The sequence below is a fragment of the Mobula birostris genome, chromosome 13 (assembly GCF_030028105.1).
Source record: "Mobula birostris isolate sMobBir1 chromosome 13, sMobBir1.hap1, whole genome shotgun sequence".
NCBI lineage: Eukaryota > Metazoa > Chordata > Chondrichthyes > Myliobatiformes > Myliobatidae > Mobula > Mobula birostris.
In genome coordinates, this window is record NC_092382.1 from 69,458,263 (window position 1) to 69,480,086 (window position 21,824).

Below are 21,824 nucleotides of genomic sequence, written 5' to 3' on the forward strand. Positions count from 1 at the left end.
AGCACAGGTTTGGTCCGGGTGAATCACCTGTCCTAGAGCAGACTCGACCCTGTTGGCGATAGCCTTGGACAGGATCTTGTAGCCCACATTCAGGAGAGAGATGGGTCTCCAATTCCTAATGTCCTCCCTTTCCCCGTTCTGCTTGTAGATGAGGGTGATGATGCCCTTCCTCATGGACTCAGACATACTGCCGGCCAGAAGCATAGCGTTGTACACTTCCAGCAGGTCTGGGCCCATCCAGTTCCACAGAGCCGAGTACAACTCAGCCGGTGAGCTGTCACTTCTGGGAGTCTTACCCGACCCAAAGGAACGGATGGAGCCTGTCAGCTCGTCCAGGGTCAGTGGCCGATCCAGACTCTCCTGCTTGCCGTCGTCTAAGACCTGCGTGATAGACGACAGGAAGTTACGGGAGGCTGTGGATTCTGTGGGGTGGGTATGTCGAAGCTGCAGCTGGATGCACATCTTGCAGGTGAGGGCATCAGGGACACTGGAGGTCTCCCCACCTTCCCACCAATGTCCTCTCTAATTTGTAATGACCAGTGTGCCAAAAAATCTTGTGCTGTGCAATTTTTACCCAGTGACAACAACATGTGCACACTGAACTTTAAATAGAGAGGGATTTATTTTAACAGCTAGCAAATCACTATTAATAAGAACTTTGATATCCTCTGGGTTTCATCAAGTTAATCTGCACTCTCACACAATCTGTGTTGCAGGCCTGTAGAGGGTTATGAAGGATTTTCTCACACCAGCTTTTGCACACCGTCCGTATCTGATTTGCTTGCTAAACGACACTTTAAAAAGTCAGATTTCCAAATATCACTCCACTTCCTCCCACTTGCAAGTTCTCCAGCAACGTTTGCATCGTCACAATACACACAGGTAACACCAGTTTCTGTATTGTACATAAATATTTCCCCTGAACCCTCCCCCAGGTGACTGGCGGCCAGTGAATATGAAGGGAAGGGCAGTAGTCTGTCTCATTGGAGTCTGGCACTTGTTGCCAAGGACAAAGGTGCTTGATATCATTGTGTCCTCAGAGAGAATGGGTCAAAACATGTCCCCACGGGTAGAAAGGTCCAGAACAAGAGGAGGTAGAACAACCAACGCACACAAAATGATGGAGGAACTCAGCAGGCCAGACAGCATTATGGAAAACAGTACAAATGCTGAATTCCTCCAGCATTTTGAGTGTGTTGCTTGGATTTTCAATATCTGTAGATTTTATCTTATTTGTGATGGGAGGCAGAACAAAGGTGAATTTCTCAACAGCTGATGTAAAAGATTTTGTTCCCTTTCTCCGAGTTCCTAATCCTTGCATTTAGACAGCTGGAGCTCAGCTCTGTCTGAGAGATCCATCGGCTCCCATTCCCTCATCAGCCGGAAGCTGCCCGGGGCCCGTGTACGGATCGTGTGGCTGAGAGAGAGGGAAGAGAGCACGAATGTCCCGGGATTGCGGGCCACGGTGTCCGGAGCTCACAGCAATTGTTCCGAATCCGGCAACCGGGGAATATCTCTTACCTGGAGCTGATTTTCCGAGGCCTTTATGTACTGCGCGCATGCGTGATATTCGGGACAACCGCAACCCTGACGCATGCGCATTCGATCGGCGCTTCAGCGACAGCGACCATTCCTACGCAGAGCTTTCTGGGTAATCACGGTGCCATTAAACATTTCTGCAAACACCGGTTCCATGTTCATACCTCAGTTTTTTTTTGGTGGGGGGGGCGGAATTCAGCAGCTCTTTTAATGGAGAAAGCAGCTTTCATAAACAATGCACTTAATATCAGCAAACTTTCCGCGTGTTTCATGCCGAAGTAGATATGAAACACAAGAGATTCTGCTGCTGCTGGAACTGTAGACACATGCACATAAAATGCTGGAGGAACTCTGCAGTTCAGGCAGCAACTAAGCAGAGGAGTACACAGTCTAGGCATACTGAAGGGGCTCGGCCTAAACGTTGTCTATTTATTCCTCTCCACATTTGCGGCCCGATCTGTTGATTTCCTACAGTATTTTGCACAGGTTAACCACCCTTTTTTTTCAATCGAACAATTTCAAAATGTTTCTGATCTTTCATTTGTGGCCACATTCTGGTGGTCTGATTGCTCTCCCTTCTCCTCCTTGTAAATTCTAGGCCCCATTTCCTTTCTGGCGCCCCAAAGCCCTGATTCAGGGTGGTAACTCTTTGGTTTCTGACTCTGCACCATCGAAGATTCACTTGCTAGTCTGCTGTCAGACTTTAGAGGTGCATTGCAACAATCCAGCTGTCTGAGGCACAGACCTTTGAAATGAGTGAAAATGACAGAAAACTTTGAAAAGAGCAGGGAAGAAGGAGCTTAACCACCTTAGTCCAGAGCCCTGAAGAACGTCAAAACCACAGTGAGCTCATCGTGTTATTCAGCCTGGAGAGAAGCATGCAGGAAATTCATGCAGGTGTATAGGATGATGAGAGGCATTAGTCGTGTGGATAGCCAGAGGCTTTTTTTCCAGGGCTGAAACGGCTAACACGAGGGGGCACAGGTTTAAGCTGCCTAGAAGTAGTTGCAGAGAAGGTGAAAGAGCTAAGTTTTATAAACAAAGTGTTTGGTGTGTGTGTGGAATGCACTGCCATCGACGGTGGTAGAGGTGGATACAATCGGGTCTTTTAAGAGACTTGTAGATAGGTACATGGAGCTCGGGAAAATAGAGGGCTATGTGGTAGGGTAACTCTAGGCAGTTTCTAAAGTAAGTTACGTGGTCGGCACAACGCTGTGGGCCAAAGGGTCTGTAATGAGCTGTAGATTTCTATGATTCTATGAAATTCAAGGAAAATCTCCTTCCCAAGGAGTTACAACCTGTTATCACAAGGAGAGTGAGAGGGGAACGGCAGGGATAGATTTTGATATACTGATATGGAACAGAAACATGGGCAGGGACCAGATGGGCCGAGTGGCCTCTAGTGTGCATTGTGAGTATGGTAGAGACAGTAAGTACTTGAGACACGGGATTTGATACAGAACTGATTTATCTTTCACAGATCCACAATATTAAACATCAGTCCAGTTTAAGGCTAACATCAGCAGAACAGACTCCTCCAATGCTCAGTGACCAGGGTTCAGTCCTGGGTGTGATGAGCAGCCGCAATAACTGCAGAATCTGACAGTAACAGTCCCTCATGAACCTGCAGCTGCCTTCAGTCACCGTGATGGTTAAACATTTAACACAAAGCCATGCATTTGAGAATTTAGACATTTCTATTTTTCTGAGCTTCTCATAAATGTGTACAGTTTAGTTAAGTTCTGCTCCAGAATTTCCACACAATTAAAAGAGTTTATTACATCTTTTATTTCTAGTTTTGCAACATTTATATAATTTAACAATTTAATATGTACATTATTGCAATTCATAGTTGTTACCGCAGATCGTAATGCGAGATTGAAGCCTTTTCTATTTATCTGCATTCCTCAGAAATAACAATAGTTCAGTTAAGTTTCCTTCTGTCATTCCAAAGCAGAAGCTCAGTCTGTCTAATATTTACACACAATTAAAATGGTGAATTTGTTTATCATTATCATGTACTGAGCTACAGTGAAAATCTTGCCTGACGTACCATCCACACAGATCTATACATTACGGCAGTACATTGATCTGATATACGACAAAACAATAACTGTAACAAACCATTATGGCTGCAGAGAAAGTGCAGTGCAGATAGACATATGGTGCAGGGTCATCTCGAATTACATTGTGAGATCAAGTCCATTTTATCGGACTGGAGACCATTCATTTGGCTTATAGCCGCAGACAGGAAGCCGTCCTTGAGCCTGGTTGTATGCGCTTTAAGGCTTTTGTATCTCTTCCCCGATGGGGGAGCAGGTTTGCAGCAAGAATGTCCGGGTTGTGAGGATCTTTGAGTATATGACTGGCTTTTCCAAGGCAGGGGAAGTGTAGGAAGAGTCCATGGAGGGGAGGTTTGCTTCTCTGATGTTCTCTGCTCTCCAAAGTTCTCTGCAGTTCCTTGCAGTCATGGGCAGAGCAGTAGCCATACGAAGGCGTGAGGTATCAACAAGGAGCTCAGAGACCTCGGCCTTCACCCTGCCTTGTGTAGCTGGATCCTGGACTTCCTGTCAGATCGCCGGCAGGTGGAAAGAGTGGGCTCCCTCACCTCTGTCTCTCTGACCCTCAGCACTCATACGCACAGGGTTGTCTCCTTGGCCCCCTTCTTTACTCTCTGTATTCCCATGACTTGTGTCGCCACCCACAGCTCCAATCTGCTAATTAAATTTGCTTACGACACTACATTGATTGGCCTAATCGCAAATAATAACGAGGCAGCCTACAGAGAAGAAGTCATCACCCCGACACAGTGGTGTCCAGAAAACAACCTCTCCCTCATTGTCACAAAACCAAAGGAGCTGGTTGTGGATTACAGGAGGAATGGAGACAGGGACCAAAATTCAACATTTCCAAGTCTGTTATTGACACAAAATGCACATTTTAATATTGATCACAACACAATGTATTTTATATACTTTTAATGACATAAAACGTATTTATAGATTGTGACTGACAGAGAATCGTATAATTTGTGTTCCGTGTGTTATCTGAATGTACTTGCCTGTGATGCTGCCACAAGTCAGTGTTTCTCTGTACCTGTACCTTCCCGTACTTGTGCACTTGGCAATAAATTCAAGAGGACCTGAGAAATCTCAGTGAGTTTTGATTAGTGATGATCACCTTGGCAGCTTGGTAGGTCGAATGTGTGAGACAGTACACTGTTAAATGCAAAACCCTGAACAGTGTTGATGATCAGAGGGATCTTAGACTCCAAGTTCAATGCTCCCTGAAAGAGACTGCAGAGATTGATCGGGTGGTTAAGAAGGCAAATGGCGTGGTTGTCTTTATTAGTTGAAGCACTGAGCTGAAAAGTCGGGGGGGGGGGGAGAGGGAGAGAGAGAGAGAGAGAGAGAGAGAGAGAGAGAGAGAGAAGAAAGAGAAAATGAACCCAGACGGAATATAAGGTGCTGATCCTGGACCCTGAGGGTGGCCACATCTTGGCACAAGAGGAGACGATGGGTTGACACGTCGGAATGGGAATGGGAATGAAAATATTTGGACACGGGAAGTCCCGCTCGGGACGGATAGTTCAAAGGTTAATTCATTATCAAAGCAGGTATCCATAAACAACTCTGAGTTTTTTTTCTCCTCCAGAGAGTCACGAAACAAAGAAAGAAAAAGGCTTTCAGAGTGAAAAAAATCGGACTCCCACCCCACCCCCGTATAAAAAAGAACGGCATCCCGATCATCAACCCCCCAAAACCCACCCCTCCCACAAACGGGAACAATAACATCGAATCTGGGTGAACTTTAATGACCAATAAATATAATTCCTCTCTTTGATCAGCTGTCTGAATGATCCCCTGACTCTGAGAGGAAGGGGTGTCTATGATCCACATTGTCAGGGTGTTGAGTTTACCAGGAGACAAAGACTGCAGGGACGAGAGGTTTTCTGGTCACTAATACACTGTGTGTGGACCCCGCTGGCAATTCTGGTGTTGTGACCCGAATCGAGACAAACACCACGCTGCCCACTCCACCAACAACACGGCACAGCCGGACACATAACAGGGGACTTTACATCTCACAACACTGGATTCAGTGATGAAACCCGTGATTAATGTTGTTGTCCCACTGAAATCATAAGAAATGTCCATTGTGGTGCTTTTAAATACGAGTGCTCCCCCACAGGTGACGTCACACCCCCCCCAAGTTCAGCACCGACAGTCACTCTCAAAATTGCATTGAGAAACAATGATGGACAAATATCCAGCATGAAGCTTATTGAAACTTTCTCCCCAGTGTGAACCCGGTAGCGTGTTACAAGGTTAGATTACTGAGTGAATCCCTTCTCACATTCACAGCAGGTGAACGGCCTCTCCCCAGTGTGAACTCAATGATGCACATTTGATGGAGATGGCTGAGAGAATCTCTTCCCAATCTCTGAGCAGGTGTATGGCCTCTACCCAGTGTGAACTCGCTGGTGTCTCTGTAGGCAGGATGATTGCAGAAATGCTTTCCCACATTCATAGCAGGGGAACAGCCTCTCCCGTATGAACTGACTGGTGTGCCAGTAGTTGGGATGACCAAGTGAATCTCTTCCCACAGTCTGAGCAGGTGAACGGCTTCTCTCCAGTGTGAACTCGCTGATGACTCTGTAGATTGGATGACCGAGTGAAGCCCTTCCCACATTCTGAGCAGGTGAACAGCTTCTCCCCAGTGTGAACTCGCTGATGTCTGTGTAGGGTGAATGAATGAGTGAATCCCTTCCCACATTCTGAGCAGGTGAACGGCTTCTCCCCAGTGTGAACTCGCTGATGACTCTCTAGGTTGGATGACCGAGCGAATCTCTTCCCACAGACTGAGCAGCTGAACGGCCTCTCCCCTGTGTGAACAGACTGGTGTCTCTGTAAAGTGGAGGACTGAGTGAACCCCCTCCCACAGTCTGAGCAGGTGAACGGCCTCTCCCCAGTGTGAACTCGCTGGTGTACCAGTAGGTCGGGTGACCGACTGAACCCTTTCCCACAGTCTGAGCAGCTGAACGGCCTCTCTCCAGTGTGAACTCTCTGGTGTGCCAGTAGGTCGGGTGACCGAGTGAATCCCTTCCCACAGTCTGAGCAGGTGAATGGCCTCTCTGCAGTGTGAACTCGCTGGTGTACCAGTAGGTCGGGTGACCGAGTAAAGCCCTTTCCACAGTCTGAGCAGGTGAACAGCCTCTCTCCAGTGTGAACTCGCTGATGTGCCTTCAGATTAGATGAGCAAATGAATCCCTTCCCACAGTCTGAGCAGGTGAATGGTCTCTCTCCAGTGTGAACTGACTGGTGTGCCAGTAGCTTGGATGACCGAGAGAATCCTTTCCCACAGTCTGAGCAGGTGAATGGCCTCTCTCCAGTGTGAACTCGCTGATGTACCTTCAGTTTAGATAAACAAGTGAATCCCTTTCCACAGTCTGAGCAGGTGAATGGCCATTCCCCGGTGTGAACTCTCTGATGTTCCTTCAGTTCAGATGACCGAGTGAATCCCATCCCACAATCTGAGCAGGTGAATGGCCTCTCCCCAGTGTGAACTCGTTGGTGCACCAGTAGGTCAGATGACCTAGTGAATCCCTTCCTGCAGTCTGAGCAGGTGAATGGCTTCTCCCTGATGTGAACTCGCTGGTGCACTATTAGGTTGGACGATTGAGTGAATCCCTTCCCACAGTCTGAGCAGGTGAACGGCCTCTCCCCAGTGTGAACTGACTTGTGTACCAGTAGGGTGGTTGACTGATGGAATCCCTTCCCACAGTCTGAGCAGGTGAATGGCCGCTCCCTGGTGTGAACTCGCTGGTCAGCCATTAGGTCAGCTGACTGAGTGAATCCTTCCCCACAAATTCAGCAGATGATAAGCCTCTGCCCAATGTGAACTGACTGGTGTGCTTACAGGTGGGAAGACCAACTGAATCCCTTCTCACCCACAGAACAGGTGAATGGTCTTGCCCAGTGTAAACTTGCTGATGTACCTTCAGTTGAGGTAACCCAGTGAATCCATTCCCACAGTCTGAGCAAGTGAATGGCCTCTCCCCTGTGTAGATTGACGGCCATGCCAGTCGGTCAGATGATTGACTGAATCCCTGCCCAGTCTGAGCAGGAAGGAAGATCGAGTGAATCCCTTGCTCCAATTCTTAAATATCTGGACAGAGTCAGAAAAACTGGCGTGTTGTGTTCGAGATTCCTGTAGATAAATTCCTTGTCGTTTTTAACCTGTAAAAATATTTACAAAATCCATCAATGGCTGAAGGACAACATTTCAAATGAGATCACTTTAGTCAACAAGCTGTGATCTGACATCACACTGTTATAGTGAGGTTCAACCCAAGTTGGAGAGAGAACTCATCTTCGAACTGGCACAGTGCTGGTATCTAGGATTAAATGTTAACTGGAATCAATCTCTCTGATGCTTTTCCTGTCTCTATAAGAATGGGGCATTTCTGCCATCTCCAATCTGTGCTTTGCCTCAGTTTGAGTCTCTCCATTGGTATTATTCCCTCTTCCCACTGAGCTACATGGGTGTCTCGTTCCACAGTGACTGAAGCACTCTCACACAAATAGCCTTTGTTGACCTGCAGCTGGGACTTTCTTTTATGCACTGTTAGATTAAAGTGCCACAGTTTTAACACCATATAAAAATTTGCTGCTGAGATGAACGGTCGGTCTGATAAAAGGAATTAGAGTGAATATTAATACTATTTAAGGTTCTTGTCACAGTCATAGAAAAGTACAACACAGAACAAGACCCTTCGGCCCATCTAGTTTGTGCTGAACTATTTAAGCTTTCTACTCCCATATCCCTACCATCCAGGTACCTACACAAACCTCTTAAATGTTGAAATTGAGGTCACGTTCACCACTTGTGCTGTCTGCTCATTCCACACCCGGATGACCTTCTGTGTGAAGAAGTTTCCAGTCATGTTCCCCTCAATATTTCACCTTTCACCCTTAACCCATGGCCTCTTGTTGTTGTCCCACCCCATCTCAGTGGAGAAGGCCAGCTTGCATTTACCCTATCTTTACCCCTCATAATTGTGGTACACCTCCATCAAGTCTCTCCTCAATCTTTTACATTCCAAGGAATAAACACCTAACCTGTTCAATCTTTCCTTATAACCAAGTCCTCCAGACCTGGCAACATCCTTATGAATTTTCTCTGGACTCTTTCAACCTCTTTTATATCTTTCCTGTAGGTCGGTGACCAAAACTGTACACAATACTCCAGATTAGGCCTCACCATTGTCTTGTACAATGTCAACATAACATCCATCTCCTGTACTCAGTACTTTGGCTTACGAAGGCCAATGTGCCAAAATCTTTCTCTCCATCCCTATCTAACTGGGGCATCACTTTCAGTGAATTATGGACCTGTATTCCCAGATCCCTTGCTTCTACATCACTCCTCAGTGCCCTACCAGTCACTGTGTAAGACCTTGTTCCTACCAACATGCAACGGTTCACACTAGTCTGCATTAAATTACATTTTCCATTTCTCAAACTATTTCCCAGCTGGTCCAAATCACACTGCAAGCCATGATAGTCTTCCTCACTGCCCACTACACCCCAATCTTGGTATCATCCACAAATTTGCTGATCCAGTTAACCACACTATCATCCAGATTACTGATATAGATGACAAACAACAACTGATCCAGCACCAATCCCTGTGGCACACCACTAGTCACAGGCCTCCAGTCACAGAGGCAACCACCTGCTACCACAACTTTGGCTTCTCCCAAAGCCAATGTCTCATCCAATTTACCATCTCATCTTGAATGCTGAGTGACTGAACCTTCTTGACCAACCTCCCATATGTGACTTTGTCAAGTGCCTTGCTAAAATCCATGTAGACAACATCCACTGCATTGCCTTCATCCACTTTCCCGATAACTTCCTCGAGAGACTCTATAAGATTGGTTAGACATGACCTACCATGCACAAAGCCATGCTGCCTATCCTTAATCAGTCCACATGTATCCAAATATATATTGATTTCCTGCACATACTTTCTAATAACTTCCTCACAACTGATGTCAAGCTCACCAATGTAGAATTTCCTATTTATTTTTAGAGCCTTTCTTGAATAGCAGAACAACATTGGCTGTCCTCCAATCCCCCAGTGTCTCACCTGTCACTAAGGACGATTTAAGTATCTCTGCTTGGGCCCCAACAATTTCTGCAATTGTCTTCCGCAGGGTCCCAGGGAACAACTTGTCAGGCCCTGGTGATTTATCCACGCTTATTGGCCTTAAGACAGCAAACACCTCCACCTCTGTAATCTGTACAGGGTCCACGAAGGTGATGCCACTTTGCCTCACTTCTATAGACTCTGTGTCCATCCCCTGAGCAAATACAGATGCAAAAGTACTATGTAAAATCTCCCCCATCCATTTTGTCTCCTTATATAAATTACCATTCGGATCTTCCAGAGTGGGCATGTTTCTGCACTGACTTTCTCCATGTTTCTGTGACACGGAAGCTGGCCAAACTTGACTGGAAGGGAAACTGGTAGGAATGACAACAGAGCAGCAATGGCTGGAGTTTCTGTGAACAATTCGGGAGCTGAGTGATAGACACATCCCAAAAAAGTGGAAGCATTAGAAAGGCAGGAGGACACAACCATGGCTGAAGTGAGAAGCCAAAGTCAACATAAAAAACAAAGAGAGTGCAGATAATGAGCAAAAAAGATTGAGAAGCTTTTAGAAACCAACAGAAGACAACTAAAGAAAGATGAGCTCAGGGTGTGGAAATATGATATTGTAGTCATTAATGTGTTTTGGTAGCACCCAACAGCCTGAGGCATTTACAGGAACAAAATATCTGGGGCTTCAATATCTCTTGAAAACCAAGGTTCCCTGCACTAGTTACAATTCAACTTTTATTTTGACAGGCACATACAAACTCTACACCCTCAAAATTTCACTTCTGAAGAACTCCAACTTACCACGTACTCCTTTGCCAGAAAACAGCCTGTCCCTATCCACACTTGTCAAATCCTTGCAAATACCATAAAAATTGACTTTCTCCAATTTAGAATCTCAACCCCTGGTCCATTCCTCTGTTTTTTCCGTATTTACTTGGAATCCCATGGCATTATGATCACTAGACATAACGTGTTCCCGTACACTAATTTCAGTCACCAGCCCTGGACCATTTTCTAATAGCTTACTGCACACTTCAACATCGGAAATTTTACATACTAATTAAGGCACATTTGACAACTAGTCCTTTTACAGTATGGGAGTCCCAGTCAATATATGTGTAAGGGGTTTCTTCTTTTATGTTACTGTGTACGGTAACCAAAATGGCTTCTTTGTTATGTTAACTGCTGAGAAAGTTTTCTCTCTAGCTGCTTGTTTGGGTTACAAAGAGAGTAGTATTCAGTTGCTAACCAATTGGGATAGACGTTATTTTTTCTTGTGTGTCTGTAAGCTAGTGTGATGCGCGGGCTTTGGCGCAGAAGGCACGATGGGGACAGAGACAGTGGACACGATGCTGTGGGCTGGCCGATAGGATGGACCACGAGCCAGAGTCCAAGGCCCAGGGTCTTCAGCGAGGAGAGGAGACGAAGACATACTCGTGTGGAGCGTCTGGTCGACCACTGTGGTTGGTCCCAGGCGGCGGGTCGAGGTGGTCGGAGGGGATTGAATGGTGGAAAGGAGACCCCGTTACTTGAGATCCAACTGTTGTGCACGAAGTGAACTTTGATAAGTTTGGCGCCTTTTATTTCCTTTTATATTTTATCTCTATTAATTACATAGTTCCAGTAATATCTATAAATTGTAATCATTTAATGGCATATGCTGTATTGTCTGTTATTTTGCGGGAATGTCACTGATCCTTGAATGTGGAGGCGGAGATGCTGGAGAAGACAGCGCACCATACGCTACAAGAAGAGCCCGGTCACGTGTCCATGTCCGTGATTAATTTAAAGGTACAAAACCTAATCTTCTAACTGGCCACAGCAGCCACACAAACTTGATTACCCAGTTTGGCGGGGCCGAAGGCTGCTTCCCCTAGATGAAAGCGAGTTGAGCGAGCTGAGGTTTACCAGGGGGCTACATATGGGAAGTTATAATCACTTACAATATCAACTTTTGTTTCTTGGTATAGTCTGTGAACTCTCTACAAATTTGTTCCTCTGAATCCCTCAGACTGTTGGGTGCAACCAGCTCCCAGTGATGCCTACAATATCATAATTCCATGCCCTGGGCTCATCTGGCTTTCCTACAATGCTTCTTGCATTGTGATATACACAGCTCAGCACATTCATGGCACCATGCTCAACCTTCTGATTGCTGACTTCGTCTTAGGTCTGAACAAATCTGTCTGGTGTCCAGGAAACAACCTCTCCCTCAATGTCAGAAAAACAAAGGAGCTGATTGTGGACAACAGGAGGAATGGAGACAGGTTAACCCCCGTTGACACCAATGGATCTGGGGTTGAGAGGGTGAACAGCTTTGAGTTCCTCGGCATAAACATCAACGAGGATTTAATGTGGTCTGTACATACCGGCTGTGTGGTGGAAAAGGCACAACAGCGCCTCTTTCACCTCAGACAGTTGAAGAAGTTTGTTATGGGCCACCAAATCCTAAGAACACTCTATAGGGGCAATATTGAGAGCAATCTAATTGGCTGCATCACTGCCTGGTTTGGAACTGTACTTCCCTTAATGACAGGACTCTGCAGAGAGTGGTGCGGACAGCACAGCGAATCTGCAGATGTGAACTTTCCACTGACAGGACATTTACAGAAACAGCCACCAACTGTTCTAGCTGCTACCATCTGGGAAACGGTACCACAGCGTAAATGCCAGGATCAACAGGCTCCGGGACAGCTTCTTCCAGCAGGCCATCAGACTGATTAATTCATGCTGATAGAACTGTATTTCTATGTTATATAGACTGTCCTATGTACAAACTATTTGTTATAAATTACTATAAATTACACATTGCACATTGAAACGGAGATGTAACGTAAAGATTTCTACTCCTCATGTATATGAAGGATGTATGTAATAAAGTCAATTCAATTCAATTCACCCTCTCCACTATCTGTTCTGTCATTCTGGCTTCCGCCCCCCACCCCCCTGCAACTTTACTTTAACCAACACTCCCACCCCCACACTAGCAATAGCAAGCCTTACCACTAGGATATTAGACCTCTGCTAGTTTTATTTCCCAAACTAACTAACCCCCTATCACCACTTTGACTTTCCTCTGCAAGGTAATTCCCCCCCCCCCACCGCCCAACAAGTTTCTAAAGTGGTCCATCTGCTGTTGTGAGGGATGGCCACAAGAGTACTCTGCGATGGCTATTTAACCTCATTCCCCTTCCTGACTCTCACCCAGTTTCCTGTGTCCTGCACCTTGGGTGTAACTCACCTCTCTTCATGTTATATCTATCATCCCTTCTGACTCCCAGATGATCCGGAATTCATCTATTTTGAGTTCCAACTCCTTAAAGTGTAGCTGGATACACATCTTGTAGGTGATGGTGTCAGGGACACTGGAGGTCTCCCCACCTTTCCACCAATGCCCCCTCAAATTTGTAATGACAAGTGTGTGCAAATATCTTGCGCTGTGCAATTTTTAACAGTAACAAAAATGTGCACACTGAATTTTATATAGAGAGGTATTGACTTTAACAGCTAGCAAATCACAATCAATAAGAACTTTGATCTCCCCTAGGTTTGATCATGTTCATCTGCACTCTCACACAACCTATGTAGCGGGCCTGTAGCGGGTAATGAAGGATCTTCTCAACAGAAATTTTGCACACTGTCCATATCTGATTTGCTCGTAAAATGATACTTTAAAAAGTCAGATTTCCCAATATCACTCACTTCTTCCCACTTGCACATTCTCCAGCAACTTTTGCATTGCCACAATACACACAGGTAATACCATTTTCTGTGTTGTACATAAATATCTCTCCTGAACCCTCCCCCAGGTGACTGATGGTGGTGAACTCATTGATGGCAATGCCAATGAATATGAAGGGAAGGGCAGCAGTCTGTCTCATTGGAGTCTGGCACGTTTGTTATGTGAAAGCTACATGTTGCCCAGGACAAAGGTGTTTGATATCATTATGTCACCGGACAGAATGGGTCAAAATATGTTCCCACGGGTAGAAACATCCAGAACAAGAGGAGGTAGAACAAGCAACACACACAAAATGCTGGAGGAACTCAGCAGGCCAGGCAGCATCTATGGAAAATAGTTCTATTTTACCTATTTTATGTGTGTTGCTTGGATTTCCAGCATTTGCAGAGTTTCTTTTGTTTGTGGTTGAAGGTAGAACAAAGGAGATTTTCTCAGCTACTGATCTAAAAGATTTTGTTCCCTTTCTCCGAGTTCCTAATCCTTGTATTTAGACAGCTGGAGCTCAGCTCTGTCTGAAAGATGCATCGGTTCCCACTCCCTCATCAGCCGGAAGATCCCCGGGGCCCGTGTACGGATGGTGGGGCTGAGAGAGAGAGAGAGAGGGAAGAGAACAGGACTGCCCCGGGATTGCGGGCCACGATGGCAGGAGCAATTGCCCCTCAGTCAGAGTCGAAACCCCCCGCCCGGAATATGCTCTTACCTGTAGCTGATCGTTCCGCGGCCTTTTGTGTACTGCGCGCATGCGTGATATTCGGGAACGTCAACAACCCTGACGCCTGCGCATTTAATCGGTGCTGCAGCGCGGGCGTTATTTTTAAGGCACCGCTTTCTGGGTGATCACGGTGACTTTAGGTTTCTGCAGGCACCGGTTCCATGTCCATGCCTCACTGTGTTTTGTGTGTAGAAAACTCAGCAGCTGTTTTCACGCAGAAAGCAGCTTCCATAAATAATATACTCAATATCAACAGGCATTTCGCGTGTCAGGAGCCAAGGTACAATCCTCTTACAAAATGCAGATATAAAACACAAGAGATTCTGCTGTTGCTGGAAATGTAGACACACACACACACACACACACACACACACTATTCTGGATGAACTCTGCAGTTCGGGCAGCAACTAAGCAGAGGAGTACACAGTCTAGCCATGCCGAAGGGGCTCGGCCTAATCGTTATCTATTTATTCCTCTCCACATTTGCGGCCTCATCTGTTGATTTTCTCCAGTATTTTGCAGACATTAACCACCTTTTTAAAAATCAATCAGCTTCCAAATGTTTCTGTAGCCACATCCTGCTGGTCTGATTCCTCTTCTTCCTCCTCCTCCTCATAAACTCTAGACCCCATCTCTTTCTGGAGCCCCAAAGCCCTGACTCAGGCTGGCAACTCTTTGATTTCTGCCTCTGCTCCATCGAAGATTCACTCGCTAGTCTGCTGTCAGACTTTAGAAGTGCATTGCAACAACCCAGCTGTCTATGGCACAGTCCTTTGAAATGAGTGAAAATGATAGAAAACGTTGAAAAGAGCGGGGAAGGAGGAGTTTAACCACCTTAGTTCAGAGCTCCAAAGAACATCAAAACCACAGTGAGTTCATCGTCTTATTCAGCCTGGAGACAATCATGCAGGAAATTCATGCAGGTGTATAGGATGATGAGAGGCATTGGTCGTGTGGATAGCCAGAGGCTTTTCCCAGGGCTGAAATGGCTAACACGAGGGGGCATAGGTTTAAGCTGCTTGGAAGTAGGTACAGAGGAGATGTCAGAGCTAAGTTTTTACACAAAGAGTGGTGTGTGTGTGGAAAGCACAGCCAGCGATGGTGGTAGAGGAGGATACAATAGGGTCTTTTAAGAGATTCTTAAATAGATACATGGAGGTTAGGAAAATAGAGGGTTATGCAGTAGGGTAATTCTAGACAGTTTCTAGAGTAAGTTACATGGTCGACAAAACATTGTGGGCCAACGGGTCTGTAATGTGCTGTAGATTTCTATGATTCCATGAAATTCAAAGAAAATCTCCTATCCCACGGAGTGGTGACTAGTTGCAACCTGTCATCACAGGGAGAGTGAGAGGGGAACGGCAGGGATAGATTTTCATATACTGATATGGAACAGAAACCTGGGCAGGGACCAGATGGGCCGAGTGACCTCTCTAGTGTACATTGTGAGTGTGGTAGATACAGTAAGTACCTGAGACACGGGATTTGATACCGAACGGATTTATCTTTCACAGATCCACAATATTAAACATCAGTCTAGTTTAAGGCTAACATCAGCAGAACAGACTCCTCCAATACTCAGTGACCAGGGTTCAGTCCTGGGTGCGATGAGCAGCCGCAAAAACTGCAGAATCTGACAGTAACAGTTCCTCATGAACCTGCAGCTGCCTTCAGTCACTGTGATAGTTAAACATTTAACACAGGGCTGATTTGAATTAAAAAATACCATGAGAGGTCATCTATTACATCCAGTGCTTCCGGTGCGGCCTCCTCTACATCGGTGAAACCCGAGGCAGATTGGGGGACTGCTTCGTCGAGCACAATAGACAGGATCCCCTGGTTGCCACCCACTTCAACTCTGCTTCACATTCCCATTCAGATATGTCCATACATGGCCTCCTCTACTGCCATGATGAGGTTAAACTCAGGTTGGAGGAGCAACACCTCATATACCGTCTGGGTGGTCTCCAGCCCCTTGGTATGAATATTGAATTCCCCAACTTCCGGAAATTCCCGCCCCCGCCTTTCCCCTATCCCAGTTTTACTCTGCCCCCTCCCCCTGCTGCCTACCACCTCCCTCATGGTCCCACCTCCTTCTATAACCATTTAACCATATAACAATTACAGCACGGAACCAGTCCATCTCGACCATTCTAGTCCGTGTCGAACGCTTACTCTCACCTAGTATGTACCACACAACCAGCACACCATCCTTCGAATCCATATTCCTCCCCATTTCCTCGATTGGTAAATGCTGTTTGATGCTCTCCAAACGGAAGCACTTAGCCTGGGCTGCCTCTGCGGCCTCTTCAACCTCCGGCAATCGAGATGCCCTCTGACTCTTTGACTCCTCGACCTCCACCCGCAGTCGCAGCAGTTCTGACACACGCTCCGTGTCCATCTCTATCTGGGACGCAATTACACCACCAGCTTCTTCCAATCTGTGCTGGGTCGATTTCTTGAGCTTCTGCTGATCCTTTCGAAGGTTGGTCATTGCAGCGTCTCTTTGGATTAATTCATCAGTAATGACCGCAGCTTCGGCTCGGAATACCGTTTCCCCGTCTCCACTTTGATGAGCGTGGACTCCAATCCTTCAATGGTTGTCCCAAAATTGCAGCACTCAGTCTCCATCCTGCATTTCTGAGCGTTCAGTTCAGCGGTACAAATCTCCTCTCTCAGCCAAACACTCAGGATCTGCGTCCTTCTCCAGAGCTGGCACTCGTCCAAAGAAAGTTTTACTTAGTTTATCCCTAGTCGCCCGGGATTCCTCACTCGCCTCAATTCATAGTCTTCCAAGGTGAATCTCAATGCTAGGAGATCATCCAAATACACCAAAACTCCAAACAAGTCCACATCCCCCGTCCCCCGCGGGAAGGTTGCAAGGGCTCCGGATATGCCCTGTGGCATCTTTTCGGACTGGAAGAATCCTAGGGGACCTATAACTGCCGTCTTCTCCTCATTGGCCTCACTCATCGGGATCTGGCAACATCCACTCCTCAGATCCAGCACATTAAACCACATCGCACCATTCAGACAGACCATCGCGTCTTCGGCCGTCAGACCCGTATTCAGGTCAATGACAGTGCGCCTTGTCAGAGTCCTATAATCCACACACACGTCCTTCACGGCTGCAGGGGCCAGTCGCCGCGACCTTTCTCTCACCGAGGTGTCTTCAGCGGTCAACTCCCCTCCCTCGTGGTATTTTGGAGCTTCCACTAAGAGGATCTCACCTTCAGATACTTCCCCCAGGCCGTAACACCATCGGCTCTCGTTTAAATTCGGTACCGGCCCAATGCTGCTACACACGTCCAGATGAACGTTCGGCCAATGTTGTTAATATCACTACATTTTGCGACTTTCATTTACAAGGATTTAATATTCTGTGTCTCTGTTTCTCTTACATAAAAAGCCATCCTTAAAGGCACGCGCCTCTGACTTTTCAGGCGGCCCTAAGTTCTGGGAGTGGAATCAGCAAAATGGTCCAGTTCATTCAAAACATCATCGGGCGTGATTTCTTTTTATATATCATATGCATATACCAGAACCGAGCAGCCACGCATTGTGTCGGTTAAGGTTGGGATATTCAGATCTGCTGCCGCAGACGGAAGTGCTCTTCAGCGTTTCTGTAATTTAATAGCTATCGGGTTCTCATAATTGCCAATACACGAAACGCCGTTGTTTTGGAGCCAGATGATAATTTACGATAATATGTGTTTCTTGAAATCAAACAATTTGATAAACAAGTTACTAGACGTTTACTAAATTCGATATAATTTTATCTCACTGCACTACCCAAAACACACTATTTCTTAGAGCTACAGCGCACGGAACCGATCAATTTGGCATAGCACGGCGGTGGTGTCTGAAATGCCAATAATAGCTAGTTCTGTTTTTCCCTATGGTTAGCACCTATCTCACTAAGTCTTTCTTCCCAATATCCAGAAATTCTGGTAAGCATCACAGGCAAAGTAAATATAAATGGTATCTGAAAACAAATATTTCGAACATAAGAGGAGTTTCTAAGTGCTGTGAAGAAATTCAGAATTTTGTAACACAAGAGACAGAAGAACAGACGAGGTGGCCGAGAGGTTAAGGCGATGGACTGCTAATCCATTGTGCTTTGCACGCATGGGTTCGAATCCCATCCTCGTCGTGACCTCTTTATGTGAGGGGCCATCTGTTCAACTATTACTGTACTTTAAAGCTTCCAAGTCTCCAATATTTGCCAGATAGTTTGCTTTGTGAGTCATGAAAAATAATGTTCACAATTGGAATTTGTCTCCAAATTTGGTCATTTGGAGAGGAATTAGGCCATTCCGCCCATCGGGTCTGCTTTGCCGTTCCAGCATGGCTGATATACTATCCCTTTCAACCCTATTCTCCTGCCTTCTCCTCGTCACATGTGACCCCCTTACTGATCATGAAACTGTTAATATATCGAATGACGTGGCCTCCACAGCTATCTGTAGCAATAAATTCCACAAATTCACAACCATCAGGCTACAGAAATCTCTCCTTACCCCAGTTCGAAAATGACTTCCTTATATTCTAGGTTAGTTCCCTCTATTTTTAGACTTCTCCACGACAAGAAGCATCTTCTCCATGTCCACTATCTCCAGGCCTTTCATTATTCGATAAGTTTCAACGGGATACCCGCGTCATTCTCCGAAACTACAGCAAGTGTAGTCCCAAAGTCATTAAACGCTCTGCATATTTCGCCTTGTAATTCCCAGGATCATTCTGGCGAATGTCTCCTGGGCGCTTTCCAATGCCAGCACACCCGCTTTTGGTTAAGGAACACACGCTGCTCAATATATTCCAACTGCGGTCTGACCAATGCCTTACAAAGACTCAGCATTACATCCTTGTTTTCCTTTTCCAGTTCTCTCGAAATGTAAACTGTCACTGCGTTTCCCTTCGTTAATACTGAGCCAACCTGCAAGTTGATCTTTCGGGAATCCTGTACCAGGTCTCCCGCTTCCTTCTACACATCTGTTTTCTGAACATGCTCGCCGTTTAGAAAATAGACCACGCCTTTATAGCTTCTGCCTAAGTGAATGACCATACACTTCCCAATATAATTTTACATCTCTCTCCTAATCAGTTCAGTTCCTTCTGCCAAGGTCCTGCTGATTAATACTCACACAACATAACCATCAACCTATATTTATACCATTTGCAAACTGGCCAGAAAACTATCAATCCCCTTATTCAGATTATTGACATATAACGTGAAAATAAGTGGTCCAAACAACTACTGGTCACCGGCAGCCGACAAGAAAAACGCTCCACTTAATTCCACTCGCTGCCTCCGGCCATTCAGCCAATCTTCGATCCATGCTAGTATAACTCCCGTAAGACCATCGGCTCTCCTCTTGTTAAGAAACCTCAAGAGTTGCACCCTGTGACATTCCTTCTGATTTTCTAGGCCAGCAACATCCACTGACCCTTCTCCATTTATCCTGTCTGTTATTTCCTCGAGGAATTCCAACAGATTTGTCAAGCTAAATTTCCCCTGAGGAACACCATGCTGACTTTGCCCTATTTTAATATGTGCCTCGAAGTGCCCCGAAACTTCATCCTTAATAATGGACAACATCGTCCTAAACACAGAAGAAGACTAACGGGCCTAACATTTCCTGTAACACAGATAAAAGTTGCTGGTGAACGCAGCAGGCCAGGCAGCATCTCTAGGAAGAGGTGCAGTCGACGTTTCAGGCCGAGACCCTTCGTCAGGACTAACTGAAGGAAGAGCTAGTAAGAGATTTGAAAGTGGGAGGGGAAGAGGGAGATCCAAAATCATAGGAGAAGACAGGAGGTGGAGGGATGGAGCCAAGAGCTGGACAGGTGATTGGCAAAAGAGATATGAGAGGATAATGGGACAGGAGGCCTAGGCAGAAAGAAAAGGGGGATTGGGGGAAACAGAGGATGGGCAAGGAGTACAGTGAGGGGGACAGAGGGAGAAAAAGGAGAGTGAGAGAAAGAATGTGTGTATAAAAATAAATAACGGATGGGGTTAGAGGGGGAGATGGAGTATTAGCGGAAGTTAGAGAAGTCAATGTTCATGCCATTAGGTTGGAGGCTTCACGGACAGAATATAAGGTGTTGTTCCTCCAACCTGAGTGTGGCTTCATCTTGACAGTAGAGGAGGGCGTCGATAGACATATCGGAATGGGAATGGGATGTGGAATTAAAATGTGTGGCTGAATGGGAATGGGAATAAAATTTCTTGTCTTTTGTTTCTCTCCCTTTAAAGAGTGGAGAGACATTTCCAATTTTCCAGTTCTCCTGAACTGTTCCAAAGTCTGCTGCTCCTTGAACGATCAGTACAAATGCGCCTACAGGGGAAAATGTGTGAGTGTCACTATAAGTTGCGATGTTTATCAGTTTCCCCATTCAGCCTCCGTCTCTTCGCAACGATGAAGGGCGGATGGAGGTGCATGCGGAAATTCTGAACTGGGAGTTGAGCGCACAGATCCCGAAGCAGGTGATTTTCAAACCTTCCTGCAGAACACGCGTCAGAAACGTTTAAACACAGCGCGGTGTCGATTAATACTCGAGTGTACCGAACTGATATCAAAGACAGATCGAGCGGAGTATGTTCTCATCATCCGATTCCGGAGACAGCAGAAGAGCGGCACAACGTCCGGACCGAGTAAGTGAAATGCATCAACCGCGGCCACGCAGGCGAGGAATCTACAAGTAAAACACAAACTGAAGGAATTTCCATACAGCGCATGAATACTGTGGGCGGCACCGATTAAACCGCGATTTCCCCACCCATCTGTCTCTTTACTTCCGATGTACGGTTTTATGTTTTCTCCCTTCCATTCTGCTGATACCTCCGGATACATTTTGACTGACATTTCTGCAACTTCAGTGATACATATTTTATATCGACTGTGGGCAGATTGGAACATCAGTGGTAAGTCCGCCATCAAGACATTGAATAATGTACTTAACAGTGGCCGGTTTGATGAGGATAGCTGACCCTTATGTTTTAATAATGTAATAGAGGTAACAGGGTGCCGAGGGAACATCGGGAGCTATGTGTTGAGTCACAGGGTAAAGTGTATACCGAAATATAAACTTATTCGTGACGTTAACGACGAAGGAAAGAAAAAACATCACTGGTTAATTACTCATCTGCATGCACGCGTGGGATATTCCGTAAGTAGTTACATGTTGCATCAATACTCAGCAAGACCGACATATTAAAATATAGTGACTATAACTCTATACCGATATACGATCTCGCATCATCATCTTGTCTCGAAACAAAACGGTTCCCAATTCCCTTGCTCTGTAGATTATGCACGAGATTTTTGACCATTCCTTTTCAATTTCCCGCAGGGGTATTCCCATGATAATAAATGTAAATACGAACGTAAAAGTTTGCGGGATCTTTGAGATCACATGCCTCCTAAATCCTGGAGCCTAAAGAGTGTTTCTGTCCAGGATTGAACTGGAGACCTTTCGCGTGTAAAGCGAACGTGATAACCACTACACCACAGAAACGCTGCCAGGAGCTCAATGTTCTACGCTATTGAGCACTGACCAGACATCCTGCACCTCCGACTCTCTATTTATTCATCCTGCTCTTAAGGACAATTTTTTTCTGCCCGCAAGCAATAGAAAACGAAATTTTGCCCACTCTTCGTT

The 21,824-nt window shown here is 45.9% G+C and overlaps 1 protein-coding gene and 2 non-coding genes across 3 annotated transcripts; 1 reads left to right on the forward strand and 2 right to left on the reverse strand.

Annotated features, from left to right (window-relative positions):
* Positions 1 to 5,347: 5,347 nt before the first annotated feature.
* On the reverse strand, positions 5,348 to 14,178 carry LOC140206942 (uncharacterized). The gene is made up of 2 exons (XM_072275241.1): positions 14,151 to 14,178; positions 5,348 to 7,778 (listed from the first exon to the last, which is right to left on the reverse strand). The coding sequence occupies exon 2, from the start codon at positions 7,371 to 7,373 to the stop codon at positions 6,066 to 6,068; it is 1,308 nt and encodes a 435-aa protein (XP_072131342.1). The 5' UTR covers positions 7,374 to 7,778; positions 14,151 to 14,178; the 3' UTR covers positions 5,348 to 6,065.
* A 4,055-nt stretch (positions 14,179 to 18,233) lies between these two features.
* On the forward strand, positions 18,234 to 18,315 carry trnas-gcu (transfer RNA serine (anticodon GCU)). Its single transcript has one exon. It is a non-coding gene; the product is annotated as a tRNA-Ser (tRNA).
* Positions 18,316 to 21,607: 3,292 nt separating this feature from the next.
* On the reverse strand, positions 21,608 to 21,680 carry trnav-uac (transfer RNA valine (anticodon UAC)). Its single transcript has one exon. It is a non-coding gene; the product is annotated as a tRNA-Val (tRNA).
* Positions 21,681 to 21,824: the final 144 nt, after the last annotated feature.

Bases quoted from the DNA above. Each gene is read 5' to 3' on its own strand.
- LOC140206942 (XM_072275241.1), bottom strand. From the start codon at position 7,373: ATGGCTGACCAGCGAGTTCACACCAGGGAGCGGCCATTCACCTGCTCA.